At 41.6% G+C, this 15132-nt stretch overlaps 1 protein-coding gene across 1 annotated transcript in view; it reads left to right on the top strand.

Annotated features, from left to right (window-relative positions):
- The window catches only part of Negr1 (neuronal growth regulator 1), a 429098-nt gene extending 415066 nt beyond the window's left edge, over nt 1–14032 (top strand). Inside the window, exon 6 of the mRNA XM_032897116.1 lies at nt 10340–14032. Within this exon, the coding sequence (XP_032753007.1) occupies nt 10340–10464 (125 nt within the window). The 3' untranslated portion in view covers nt 10465–14032. The remainder of the gene's footprint in view (nt 1–10339) is intronic.
- The last annotated feature ends 1100 nt before the right edge of the window (nt 14033–15132 follow it).

The following is a 15132-nucleotide window of genomic DNA, read 5'->3' as shown; positions in this document are numbered from 1 at the left end:
AATTTACTTACTATATGTAGTACTCCATGCACTGAGGAGGAAATGAAGTTACAAACCAATGTCTATAACTAATAGTTTTATTTTTTGTCATGCAAGAGTGCTGTCTTTGTCTGTATCTCTTTTCTGTTTCTGTAATAAAACACTAAACCAAAAACAACTTAGGGAAGGAAAAGCTTGGTTTGGTTTCTTCTTCCAGGTCATAGATCACCACTGAAGGAAGTTAGGACAGGAATTCAAGCAGGAACTGTGGGGAAAATTCCCAGGTTCATGCTCTGTTGCTTTCCTATGGGACAAGGGGATAGTTTTGCTCACACTATGCTGGGCCCTCCTGCATCACTTAACAGTCAACAATTTAAACTGTAGCAAAGATGCATCCTAGGGAAAATCTGGTCTGAGTAACCCTTACTGAGACTCCCTTCTCAAATGACTCTAGACTGTGTAGAGCTGACCAGTTAGTTGACTCTGACTTTCTCAAAGATGAACAACTCAGGAATAATTTTGAGCCACACAGGTAGGCAAGTGGACTAAATGAAATGGAGACAAAATAAAATATCTTCCAGAGCTGTGTTGCTGGGTGCTTGCTGTGGTAACCAGACTTCATTCTTTTGGAGTATCTGAAGAACCTTATGAGTTTACTTCAAACCATTGTAACCATTTCTACCAACCCCTGCATACAGCTGGTTGGCATAGCAACAGCCAATGCTCTAAGCCAATGAGACTGAGGCAATCCACAAGTGATAAACTTAGTATATTTTGAATTTTCCTTATTTACCTCTGTATGTCTCTGGTGACATACAGAGAACAGCTATTTCATTAAGTATTTTCCATGCATATTCACTGCCAAAATCACCAGGGAAGATAAGAAGAAAACAAAGCATAAACTTTTCGTTGAGAGACAGTCAGAGCAAGATCATGAGAGATGCAACCAGGCTGTGAAGTCTTCCAGGGAAGGCACTGAGGATCACAGATGCAATTTTGGCCTGGGTTCCTGAGAGCAAGCCAGTCAGACAGAAGATGTATGAACAGTTCTGACATAGTTGTGTGATTGCTACTCTCTCAAACTTCTATACCTTCTGCTGCAAAAAAGAGAGACCCTGCTTCAAAAAGCTTATGTCTCTCTTAGAGTCATAAGAGGGCATCATGGACTCTTCTTGTTTAAGTGCCTATGCTTTTCTGCCATTAGCTAAACACTGTGCTTAGGACTATTTGCCCCACAACACTGGGGGCAATCTGTGTCCTCTATGGTCAGCTGAGAAAACAGGTACAGAGATGAGAGCTTGTTCCTAGCTTGCCCAGTGGTTTAGAATTAAAGTCTTCTTCCTCTTTTGTATATTCCAATAGAATCATGGACACGAGTAACTTTTTAATAGTTCTCCTGTGTGTGTTGTATATTTAGGATATGAGGACTTTAGAGTCAACCAAGGAGATTTGACTCTCCTGTCCAGTATGAGTGCTTTAGTGGTGACAGCCTTCCCAGCCCTGAGCTCCCAAAAGTTCTCTCTCCTATGTTTTTTGAGCATGTAGCAATGCCTCATGGAGATGTAGAAATTAAAACATCTGTCAATTTAGTTCCCTGTTATAAACTCTCAATACCACCAAGCACTTGACAAAAAGTAAATTGAATAAAATCCTTGCTTTCAAGAGACACAGCCTCTCTCCTAAAGGTGGTGCGTCAGGGTGGGAAGGACTGTTCAAACCAGTGACAATGGGGTAGGTGGGGGGCAGCAGACACCATAGGGTGTATCTCAGGAGGATGCACAGAAATGGAAACATGGAATCTTCCTACCTCTATGTGACCACTCAGAACTGAACCCCTACAGCCATGCCTATAAAACTGAGAGGTTGTAGCAGGTGAGCTCCTTAGAGTTCTGGAATGTTCTAACAATGGGAGCAAAAGGCATTGGAGTAGAATGTTAGTCCAAAGACAGTAATGCAACCCCAATGGAAGCTGACTGCAAAATACATGGAGAGGTTTCCCATGAGTCTCTAGTGCAATGTGGTGGAGCAGACAGGGACCAGGCTGGAGAGATAGCTTGAGAATATGCAGAAAAATCTCAGATTCCTTATAAACTGTTCAGACTGTATCACAACCTTGTCGATGACCAAAAGACACTGACAATTTTTAGAAAGTCATTAGGAAAAACTAAAAGTCTGTCTTAAGCGTGAGGAGGGGGAAAATTTTAAATACATCCAAACCACAGTTTAGGTTCTCACCACCCTTCCTGGCATTTGGAAATCCAAAAGAAGATAAGGGATATTTTAAGAAGGAAAATGCTATCACAATCAAACACTAGGAAGCTCTTGATCTGATCCAGAACAACACATGGTTTGGTTTGGAAAGTCCTAACACAAGAGGCCAAGAATGAAACATCAAGACAATGTCATCATTCAGTCTCCATGTTCTATACACTATATAGTAACAGAAATAATTTCACAGCCACAAAACCCATGGGCATATAGAGAAAGAATCCTAAAAATTCCTTAAATTTTACGTCTTCTTTGCTGGTTTGAAATTTCTACCAACTCTTCCCATGGAAGCAATGAAGACACAGCTCAGTCGCAGGATGATCGGTGACCTAGGGACACAGCTGGGCTCTATTTTTTATCTCTTTAAAGCCTTCTTTTGTTTGGTTTTTGTTTTCAGCAATAGGATGACTTAAAGGCCCAAACTAAAGCCTATGCACTGAAGTACTAAAGACAATTTATATTGTATTTTGTGTGTGTACATTTCACACATTGGAGACTGCTTTTCGGGCACATGTGTACACACTGAAAAGTATGCAAGGCACACTTAGAGAATATTTGCAAGCCAACCTGAGATGCATACGGCTGTATAAGCAGACCATGCCAATTTCAGAGCCATTTAGGATTATGTAAAGCACCTTACACTGACACTTCACTCCAGAGCTAGCATGTCTACATAAATCACTTCTGGTTTGGGGGGAGTAGGGTAAACAAAAACTCAAACCTAAATGAAGGATGCTGTAGAGAAATTCAAACTCCGAGATTTTATTTTCATGACAAGAATGGATAGAAGATAGCAGAGTTTGTCTATGTTTGGTTGATTGCTTTTTAAAATTCTCTTTATCCCAAATTAGAGGTAATGGTCTTGGAGAGTTTCCTATGACTCTGTGTAGAAGAAAGCATTTGTCTACAAATGGACATATTTCTGAATGAAGGCAATGATGCAGATGAATTTGTATTTAAAAGCACAGTTTAACTAAGGCTCTGGGACAGGATGACATAGCAGAGACTTTGGCAGGATGAGATTCAAGAACAGGGGTCTAACACACAATAACCTAGAAGTTGCCAGGAGCAAGTTAGGAAGACAATTCTGTACTCAGGAAGAGAGGAGTGGAGAGGAATGGGTGATTTTCCCCTACTTTCTCCTCACTTCAATACAACATGCTGTCTGTTGTGGTATGAATCTGAATGTCTTCCACAAGTTTCTCCTCTGGGCACTTGGTCCTTTACTTTGAAGCTGTGTGTAAGGAAGGCTATGATGATTACTTGCAGAGCCAAGTCACTAGAGGACTTTGAAATTACACCTCATGGATTCTGTTTGGTTTCTCTGTTTTCTCATGCACTGCCATTTGGATACTTTCCACCACAATCTCACCAAGTGTTGAGTCTGGCCCTTCAGCCCCTCTCCCACCATGACCTGAGCCCCTCCCTGACCATGAGCTGAGCTCAGGCATTTTTTACCATGGTGAATCATAACCCCTCTGGCCCAGATGAACCCTCCTCTCTTAAGTTGTCCACAGAGACACAAAAGTACTGATACTGAGGATTTCTATAAGAAAAAATGTTTGCCACCTATGTAGACATTTTGAAAACAAAAATCTGAAATACTGGGAGTTTTTCCTATGACCCGAGGCCCTTGATACAAGAAAAATATACCAACGTGAATTTGTCAACTTAATTCCTTCTACACTAGAGGAGGCTGTTGGAATCAGTGGCCTTGTGTCTTCTTGCATTAGCTTGTTAGGTACCAGACGATCCCTCTGTGGGAAGGATTGTAGATTAGGTTATGCTCTGCCAAATTAAAGGTTGTTTGGAAAGTGCCACATGGCATGTGAATCTCTTATATGCCCAAGAGTAGTATGATAGTGTGCGGAGTGCAGGGCATCCTAAAACTTTGACTGTCTTTAGCTCTGTAACACAGGCATTGTACTGCAGGTACGTGGTCCCCTAACACCAATATTTAGAAGATCTCACAGTGCAGGATGTACACTACTGACCCTGAAGGTCACTCACTGGGCCACAGATGTGAGGTTAAGTGTGAGAAGGCCTGGTTTAGCCAAGAGTGTGGTGCACAGGTATACTCAAAACTCTAGATATGCCTGCATCCTGGTGGTGTGAAGGGGAGATATTGATTAAGACAGGAGAAAGTTATCCTTTGAGGAAGCTCTCTTCAGTGAGACCGAGTTATACTGTCCGGATGACCTACAAAATGGCACATGATTTCTCTATGTCTAATGTATTCTCTACTCTGGGTACCCATCAATAATTCTCCTTTGCGTGAGACCTAATTGGGAGCAAATTGTTCAATTCCCACTCAAGTGTAAGTTCCTCAGGAATTCTTAAGTTGAGGCCAGTTTTGTCTTGCAGAAGCTGAATTCATATGACTTAAGTAATCCTACCTAAGGTTGCAAGAGGAATCTTAATTATCCATTCAAAACTAGTTGAGTAAGTTAAGAAGATTGCCTAGGTAGGTAATTCATATTGGACAGAAACTAAATATTTTACCGTGACATTTGCTCCTTCCTAAAAACTGGAGCAATACAAGGAGAAATTGCCGAGGCTGAAAACAGCACAAAGCAGCCAGTGTGATTGGCAGTGACCATTGGAATCAGACTCAGCCAAAGTGATTGGGAGTGATCACTGGAATCAGAAAGTGCAGGATGAGCTAGAACCTGGGCCACATTTTGTATCTGCAACCAGGAGAGACTCCAGGTCCACCATGTAAGCCAGGCACTTCCCTCCCCATCTGAAGAGTAGCCAGCCTAGGGTAGATCTCTGAAAACTCCAGGTGCTGGTATCTATGGCAAACAGGGACTCTACAGCAGAAATGGCCACACTTGCAGTATGGAGAGATGACTATCTAGGCTAATGGAACCTATTTAAAATAAAATCTAAAGAATTTACAAAAATCGAACACAGGGAGTTGCTGGATTTTTTAAGATAAAGTAGAGAAGAGTCTTGTTAAATCACTAGTTTAACCCATGTAGGTTAGGAATGAAGTAAATGTACTCGTTCTGTGGAAGTGAGATGAGCCCAGAAGAAAGACTGATGGGGACAGGAGGTGGCATTTGGTATTTAATGTGGACGAGGGTATAAGGTTGCAGGCTTAGTTCTGAAGCCTCTGCACATGTTGTGGGGTGATAGAACAGCCCATGTATTCAGAAGAAAAGCCTGAGTGGCAGGCACTCGGTGTATGTCTGAGTCAGCTGTAACCAGAAAATAGAGGCCTATGATCCTGAATACAGCTTCACTTTAAAGAGCCTGTCTCCTTACGCTCAAGAAAGAAAAAAGAGAAGTGAGAGGGGGTGTGGGCTTCCCCCAGGAGGCACTGGAAATCCCAAAGGTTTTAAGTTAAAGTTGCCTTGGGCTCTTGCTCCCTGCAGTAAATTTGTCAACTGCAAAGTCATCAAATGATCATTTTTAATGGATCAACCTGTTCAGTGACTTCTCAGTCGAATCAGAGCCCTTCCCACAGCCCAGCTCAGCCTCCGATGAACTGATCTCCTCAGCAAGCCGCAGAGCCCTTTACAAAGTCAGAGAAGCCCTGCCTGGGTGATCCAACAGAATTAGCGCTGGTTGACCTCTTTTACAGTAATACCTCTTATGACATGCCAGGGTTTCTTCCTGTGTCATGTCTTGTGAGATCTGCTGGAAGACAGTCTGACCAGCAGGAGTCTGTGTAAGACAAAGCCTGGGTGTCCTCTCAGATGTGTCCAATAAGCCTCTGCCCTCATTATTAGCAATACTAGGTATGTTCTATGCAGACATTTTAAGGTCAATGAGCAATGGCAGTAAGCCTTATTTTTTATTATTTTATTTATTTCGTGTGTGTGTGTGTGTGTGTGTGTGTGTGTGTGTGTGTGTGTGCGTGCACACACGCATGCAGTATAAGTGAACACTCGCATTTCACAAATCAAGTGTGGAGATCAGAGTACAATTTCCAGAAGTCGGTTCTCTCCTTCTGCTATATGGATCCCAGAGACTAAACTCAGGTTCTCAGCCTTGGCAGCAAGAGCTTTTACTCTCTGAGCCATCACACCAGTGCCAGAAAAATCTATTCTTGAAGGAGAGAATCAAGACTACTTATCTTTGTCTGCATGTTGCTTTTTGTGCCTCAATCCCAGCATCAACAGCAAAAAAGAAGCAGAGGCAGAGGCAGAGGCAGAGGCAGAGGCAGAGGCAGAGGCAGAGGCAGAGGCAGGGGCAGGGGCAGGGGCAGGGGCAGAGGCAGAGGCAGAGGCAGAGGCAGAGGCAGAGGCAGAGGCAGGAGCAGGGGGCAGGGGCAGGAGGCAGAGGCAGAGGCAGAGGCAGAGGCAGAGAGGCAGAGGCAGAGGCAGAGAGGCACAGACAGAGGCAGAGAGGCAGAGAGGCAGAGGCAGAGGCAGAGGCAGAGAGGCACAGAGAGAGGCACAGAGGCAGAGAGGCAGAGACAGAGGCAGAGAGGCAGAGGCAGAGAAGGCAGAGGCAGAGGCAGAGGCAGAGGCAGAGGCAGAGGAGAGGCAGAGGCAGAGGCAGAGGCAGAGGCAGAGGCAGAGACAGAGGCCGAGGCAGAGGCGCAGGAAGGCAGGCTGAGGCAGAGAACAAGAGAGAGCCGGAGGCAGAGAAAGAGAAAGAGAAAGAGAAAGAGAAAGAGAAAGAGAAAGAGGAAAGAGAGAAGAGAAAGAGAAAGAGAAAGAGAAAGAGAAAGAGAAAGAGAAAGAGAGATTCTTGACTTGCCCTGAGGTGTAAACTGTGAGCACGTGCAGTTAGGAATGAGGACCTCGCAGTCCTTGGCTAACTGTCCTCCATTTTTGCCTTTCTGGTGGTAACTATTATGGATGAGAAGGCAGTTAGCTACTGTTTTACACTGGAGAGGATTGTGCTATGGTTTCATTCACAAGTAAAATAACACATGCATTGCTATGTGGCATCAAAAGTCTTTAAAATGATATTGTTTTAATTGTAAACTAGATAATTTAAAATATGATTGGTGATAGCTTGCCATGTTTCAGAAAAAAGGTGATGTGGGTCGAAGGTGAGATGGGGCTTTGGGAAGAAAAGGACATTGTGAATAGATGGCAAACTAGAAGCTGATGTGGGAGTGTGGAGAATTAAGAAGTAACCACAGGACCAGGACTACAGCACTTACCGTTATATTCTCATCACTTAATATTTTCTTTGATGCCTAGTTCCATAAAAACTTACTGGATTAACAAAGGGAAGCACGCTCATTTATGATCCAGGACATAAGCTTGCGTCCTGCTTCAGAAGAGAGCCAAATTTGTAAGACAAAAGTACACATTGAAACGGCAATTTCTTCATTTAATTGAATTGTTCCCTTGAGTATTTCTTGGGCATCTGTTATGTGCCTGGACTTTGTTTCAGGCAACAGAAACATAAATGAAATATGAATGGTGCTAGAAATAAATATATGAACACATATTTGCAATGTAGTGTAGTAGTGGGACTGCAGAGGATTGTAGATGATGCTACACAGAAGGGTTAGTCAGAAAGGAATGCTGTGATGCCTCCTGAGGTCATGCATGCTCTGTGTGGATTCTTAATGTGTAACAGTGACAGAGTGACTTGCTTTTATTCTGTTCAGTTAACTCTGCTCCAAACTTTGTCTCTATATCTCCTCCTATGTATATTTTGTTCCCCCTTTAAGAAGGACTGAAGCATCCATACTTTGGTTGTCCTTGAACTTCATGTAGCCTGTGAATTGTATCTTGGGTAATTCAAGCTTTTGGGCTAATATCCACTTATCAGTGAGTGCATACCATGTCTGATTTTTGTGATTGGGTTACCTCAATCAGGATGACGTTTTCTAGTTTCATCCATTTGCGTATGAATTTCATGAAGTCATTTTTTTTTGATAGCTGAGTAGTACTCCATTGTATAGATGTACCACATTTTCAGTATCCATTCCTCTGTTGAAGGCCATCTGGGTTCTTTACAGATTCTGGCTATTATAAATAAGGCTGCTATGAACGTAGTGGAGCATGTGTCTTTGTTGTAGGTTGGAGGATCTTTTGGGTATATGCCCAGGAGTGGTATAGCTGGGTCCTGAGGTATTACTATGTCCAATATTCTGGAGAACTGCCAGACTGATTTCCAGAGTGGTTGTACCAGCTTGCAATCCCAGCAACAATGAAAAAGTGTTCCTCTTTCTCCACATCCTCACCAGCATCTGTTGTCACCTGAGTTTTTGATCTTAGCCATTGTGACTGGTGTGAGGAGAAATCTCAAGGTTGTTTTGATTTGCATTTCCCTAATGACTAAGGATGTTGAACATTTCTTTAGGTGTTTCTCAGCCATTGGATATTCCTCAACTGAGAATTCTTTGTTTAGCTCTGTACCCCATTTTTAATGGGGTTATTTGCCTCTCTGGAGTCTAACTTCTTGAGTTCTTTGTAGATTTTGGATATAAGGCCTCTATCTTTTGTAGGATTGGTAAAGATCTTTTCCCAATCTGTTGGTTGCTGGTTTGTCCTAACAACAGTGTCCTTTGCCTTACAGAAGCTTTACAGTTTTATGAAGTCCCATTTGTCAATTCTTGATCTTAGAGCATAAGCCATTAGTGTTTTGTTCAGGAAAATTTCCCTGGTGCCCATGTGTTCGAGGCTCTTCCCCACTTTTTCTTCTATTAGTTTGAGTGTATCTGGTTTATGTGGAGGTCATTGATCCACTTGGTCTTGAGCTTTGTATAAGGCAATAAGAATGGATCGATTTGCATGCTTCTACCTGCTGACCTCCAGTTGAACCAGCACCATTTGCTGAAAATGGGGTAGGGGACAGTGTGAGGGAGGACAGCAATAAGGATGTAAATTGAATTTAAAAAGTTGCAGCTCCAACAATGGGGTTCATTGTGTATCCCCTCCCGCCCCCATGGAGGGGCCAGTATCTCCCTCATTCCCTACTATTTCTTACAAGTAGAACATAATTATTGCTCTTGTTCCATGGTGACCTAGTCCTTTATGAAGCTTTAGTTCAAACTGTTCTGCTGGTGATTCAAATTCAGAGTCAATAGACACTGCTCCTGGATTTTAGTTGTAGACTTAGGCATGAAATGTATGTCTTTATTACAGGATTCAATGTCAACAAGAACATAGGGCTTGAAATGCAGATTTCATTAGCAGGAGGTAGTTAGAAGCAAGCTGGCAGGCATGTTGTTCTTGCTATTATATTGTGACGAACAACCATCAGTCCCAACCCAGTGTGAATGCTGGTGATGCTCAGTTTCAGGAACAGCATGATCCATGCAGCCCTCAGCAACAACCTTACTTACCAAGAGCTGCAGGGGATCTGCTTGGCAGGCGATGGCCATGCCCTAAGCCTGGTGACTCTTCAGGGATTCTGTGTGTTAAGCTATGCTTTCTAATATGTCCATGCAGCCTATGCATTCCTAATATATATGTTCACCAGCACTAAGCTATACATTCACCTGTACTGATCTCTCATCAAGATGTGAACTTTTTCCATTACAAGTCCCGTTGTTGCCTGCATGGAGCTGCAGTTTCAATCCAGCCCCTTCAGCCCAGCAAGGCTGATCTACATCTGAGACTCCAGCATTTTGCATGTAGTCTTTTTCCTAACACTTCTCCCACGATATTTACTGCATCAAAGAGTAGTTCCCTGTAATAAAACTTCGTAAAACCAACTCTCTCCTGTCCAGGCCACTTCATATGATAATTTTTCTATCAGTAGAATTTGCATGTTAAACTCAGATGTTGTAAGGTATTGTGATGTCTTCACACATATAAAGGAAAAATCTACTTTTGTTTGTTTGTTTGTTTGTTTGTTTGTTTTTCCAGCATTTGATATAGTGTTTGGCTGTCCAACGAAAGCTTCGAAAATGTATGCATAAGTGACTATTGCCTTTGAATACAAATAATTATAGTACGCATAGGAGGAGTAACAGTATCCTGTTACTCACCTCCAGTTTACATCACGGCTCTGCCAGGTGGATTTTATCATTGCTCTTTTACCCTTGAGAAAATTGACATCAAGATAATCCCAAGAGTCCAGATAAGCCTCACCATCTCTGCCCCCAGCACCACCCCAATTGTTAAGATGAGAACTGTATTTAACTGACTTCTCTTCCGTTCCTTTGCAGCTCCAAGCACAGCCCAGTATGGAATTACTGGGAGCGCCTGTGACCTCTTCTCCTGCTGGAGCCTTGCGTTGACACTCTCTTCTGTCATCAGCATATTCTACCTGAAGAATGCCATCCTACAATGAATCTAAAGACCCATGAAAGGTTTTCAAGGAGTCTCTGGGAGTGCTGACGGCTGGATCCAATCTGGTGCAGTTAGGTTGAAGCAGCGTGGGATACAATCGGCCGTCTGTACGCGGGTGACGCCTTTTGTCTGTGGAATCGCTGGTTGTGTAAATACTTTCATTCTCCTCTCCTTTTGATTAGACACACGACCTTGTGAAGCACTGCACATTGTCCCTTTTTTTAAGATGTGAAAGGTCTGAACTTACTTTTAGAGGATATTAATTGTGATTTCATGTTTGTAATCTACAACTTTTCAAGAGCATTCAGTCGTGGTCTGCTAGGCTTCCGGCTGTAGTTTACATAACAAATATTGCAGTGAACCCATGATTCTTTAAGGCTGCAATACAAGGGTTCCACGCCCTGTTTCAATAAGAGTCAACCCACATTTACAAAGATGCATTTTTTCTTTTTTGATAAAAATTCAAATAATATTGCCTTCAGATCATTTCTTCAAAATATAACACATATCTAGATGTCCCTGCTCGCATGACATCCAGGTTTTGGAAATGAGCCTTGTAATATAACTCGCTATGCTTCTCCTTCTAATTTCAGCATGGGTGTGCCTTCATAAAAAATAATCTCTTTGTCTCTGACAAATACTTAATGTTTTCCTAAACCTTGCAATTTGGAAGCAAAAAAAGAAAAAGTAAATTACACCAACAAGCTAAACCCCACCCCATTTTGGGTGGTCAAGAAGCTGTTAGGGTGTGTCTAGTCATTTCCCATGAGGCCTGAGAACTTTGCCCACAGCATCTCAGCTTTCTTGATAAAACAATTTAATAACATGATTGAAGTTCGGGTTAAATATTAGTGCCACTGTTGGAAAGTATAACCCATCACAGGACAGCACAACCCGTTGTAGAGACACCTCATAAAGCAGCTGTCTCCCGCATTATTCAAGTTGATGCCCTAAGACGGCTTCTCTGCATGGACCGCAGCCCCGTCACCCAAGAGCTGTGAGGCCATGAGTGCTCAGATTAGGCTGTGACATTAGTAAGTTACCCTGACAGAAACCCTGCAGACTTTCCATCTGATTTTCCGCGATTTGGTTGATAGAAATGCGTCTTACGTTCTTTAAAATCCCAAAATGTGTTTTAACAAATGCTGTGCGTGCATCCATGCACAACAGGTCAGCCCTGAGGTAACTAATTCCTCACCAAAATCTTGCTAGTCACTACCACTCGAACCGATGCCAAACCTGAAGACTCACCATGCTTCCCTGCATCTTACCACACACATATGAGATGCAACCACATGGACACACCAGGAGGAGGGCATCATGGGATATGTTAATCACTAAATGATTGTGAATATTACATTTTTTCTATTTAAAGAACAAAACTACATTTTTGAAGGAAAATGCTGTTAGTCTAACTACTATATTACAGGAATAGGCTTGTGGTCTTCCTTTTGACCAAAGAAAGACCAGAGCCTTGAAAGCCATTTTTCAGGTCTGATGAAGTTGCCAATTTCAGCACGCCTAGGTTTCTACAGTGACCTTCTTCACACCCTAACTAAAGACCTACTCTCAAAACTACACACAAGGACTTTTACAGTGATTATTTTAGATAGTTCATGTCTTGCCCTAAAAGGATGGCTTTAAATTTTTTATTTTTTCCTAAACAAATTTTAGACCCCCAAAAACACCATAAATCTGTTTTAATTAGGAAAATGAATCATAAGTGAGGAGACATAAATACATAGTCTTCCCATGAAATGGCAATAATGTGGCATAATGCTATGAAATTTACTAGCTGTAATAAATTTATGTCATTTTGATTGATATATTGAAAGGGAATTTTGAAAATTATGGCATTTAAATTTCTAGGTGATTTGCTACAAAAAAAATGTTCTTTGTGGAATTAGTGAGCAAACAACAGAACTTTTTTCTTTGTATTGCAGCTTTAAAGTAGCACACTCCACAGTAACCTACTTATTAGAGATAGCGGTGCTACCCTGGAGTGTTGGCCACCTGAACCGCTGTTTGGGGAGAGAAGCAGTTGGAGAATGCGTATTCTACAGTGACCGTTTCCCTAGAGTTAAAAATGCCTCCTCTGTGTAAGGTGTGTAGGGTACATGTGAGGTAAACTGAGGTATAAAATACAGATGAACCAAATAATTAGTTCTAAGTGTTGTCATGATTCCGAATTCGTGGAGTCTGGTGTTTTTCCATAGAGTGTGACCAAGGACAGTCATAGCTCAGTAGCTACATGTGTTTGCCTTTATGTTAGAAGAGACTTTTCTTGAGTGACATTTTAATAGAGGAGGCATCCGCTATGTTTTTCTGTATTACAGCAGCATAGTCCTTAGGCGCCTGGACAGAGTGAAACCATGAGTATTTATGAGTTCAGTATTGTTCAAATAAGGCTACAGTATTTGCTTTTTTGTGTGAATGTATTGCATATAATGTTCAAGTAGGTGATTTTACATTGACGGGCATTTGAAATGTCTGATTGCTCCATTTTATCAGTCCTGACTGTACAAGATTGTTGCAATTTCAGAATAGCAGTCTTATGAAGTTAATTTATCTTTTGATTTACAACAATTTCTTTAGCCGTTCATTTCAGCACTATGTTTTCCACAATATCCCTTTGTGGGATTCCTTTTGTTGCCCCTAAATTTTTAAAGAAAGAGGAAAGAAAGCGATGGTAGAGAAAGGGGAATGAGAAAAAAAGAAGAAAAGAAAAGAGTATGGGGGAGAAACAGAAATGACTGAAGGAAGTGAAGAGATTAGGAGAGGGAGTGGGGGGAGATCTGGAATCTTCTGCTGATGAGCCTTATTGGGCTGCGATCTTGGTTTAACTGCAAATGGCCTAATTTTTTCCCAATGATCTTATTCTAAAACTAAGTCCTGCTATGCCCTGTGGTCCTGCTGGGCAGAATTGATGGAATGATTGGCACTGCCCAGGCCCAGTACTGAGTGCTTTTTGCAGACACTGACATTTGAGAGAGAGCATTTCAAACATAAAGTCACTTTGGGGTTCACAGCTTCACTGAAAAATTATCTTCTCATAACGTGTATGCTATATCTAGAAAGTAGACTGGAAAGCTAAGAATCACTCGGATAATTCAGGACAAAACTGCACACATATAGAGAAGAACCCAATCTGTGAAGTCTGAACACTCTGAGCAACTGAACTATCAAAGTCAATCAATGGTATTGATCAAATTACTGAATAATTGTTAATTTACCCATTGTGCTTAGCTTTGTAACACAGCTGAAAGTTACCTATTTAATCTTTTCAATAAAAGTTGTTTTTTTTGAACTCCAGAAATGATTTTAAAAAGAGGTCAGGTTTCTAACTATTTATTGAAGTGTGTGGGTGTACAGTATTTCAATAGATATGAATATGGATAAATGGTATTGCCTTAAGATCCTCTGAAATGTACTTACTTTAAAGACTGGAAAACTCCCTTCCCGTCTTTAGTAAAACATCCATATTTCATAATCTGATGTAAAATATGTTGTACTGTTTCCAATAGGTGAATATAAAGTCAGTTTATCAATTAAAGTATGTATTTGACTCATTTTAAACTCTTTTAGTCCGAGAAGCAAAGACAGGGCAGCTTAGGCCTGCTCTCCCATTGTCTCCTGTCTCTCTGCACGGCAAAGTAGTGTGAGAACTTGAACTCCAGGGCTCTCAAGGACTCCAAGCTGCATCCGTTATGGTTCCCTAAAGGTCTGACAATATGCACAACATTTGTCCAAAATTAACTTTTTGGAGATACATATTCTTTTGAGTGTTTACTTGAAGTGGGACACGTCTCCGGTAGAGCCTGAGGGGTAAAATCCAGTGATCAGGCAAACTGGCCATCCAAATGCCTATCCAAGTCAGCGGCTTCTTAAAAGAAATGGGGATAAAGCAACAAAGAATATGCACACCCCCTCGGGGCATCTAAATTCAGTTTCTCTTCCACATCTTGCTTTCTAGGCAAAGCCTGCTCTGCAAATACTACAATATATAAATGAGTCTGTTCCACAAGAGTGATTGATTTACTCCCTCTTATCTAAGTCTGCCTATCTGTGATTACACCAACACTAATCAGAATGTTGGGGCTGGAGAGGTGGGAAGGTTGGGGCTGGAGAGAGAGACATCCCAGCATTCTCCAGGTGACGCTCTTACAGAGGATCCAAGCTTGATTTCCAGCACACAAATAGATGTCTCATAACTGACTGTATGTAACTCCAGCTTCAAGGTATCTGATGTCATCTTCTGTCCTCTACAGACATTGCATTCATGTGCAGTTACACACACACACACACACACACACTCATAAAAACATACTCATATATATCATATATACACATATATATATTCATATACACACATACTCATTCATTCATACACAGATAGACACACACATACACATTCATACACCCAGACACACACACAGAAACACATAGACACACGTACACTCACACATGCACATAGACACACTCACACAGACACACACACTCATAAACACACACAATCATTCATACACAAAGATATGTACTCACACACATAGACACACAGACACACATGCACTCACACACAGAGACACATACACAGACACATCAAAAATACATATTAAAAATGAAAACTAAATTGGAACTATATAAAAGGTCAAACAAAACATCAAATTGG

Source organism: Rattus rattus, chromosome 3 (assembly GCF_011064425.1).
Source record: "Rattus rattus isolate New Zealand chromosome 3, Rrattus_CSIRO_v1, whole genome shotgun sequence".
In the NCBI taxonomy this organism is placed as follows: Eukaryota; Metazoa; Chordata; class Mammalia; order Rodentia; family Muridae; genus Rattus; species Rattus rattus.
Note: the sequence above shows the minus strand (reverse complement) of the source record. Positions and strands in the feature narration are given on the sequence as shown.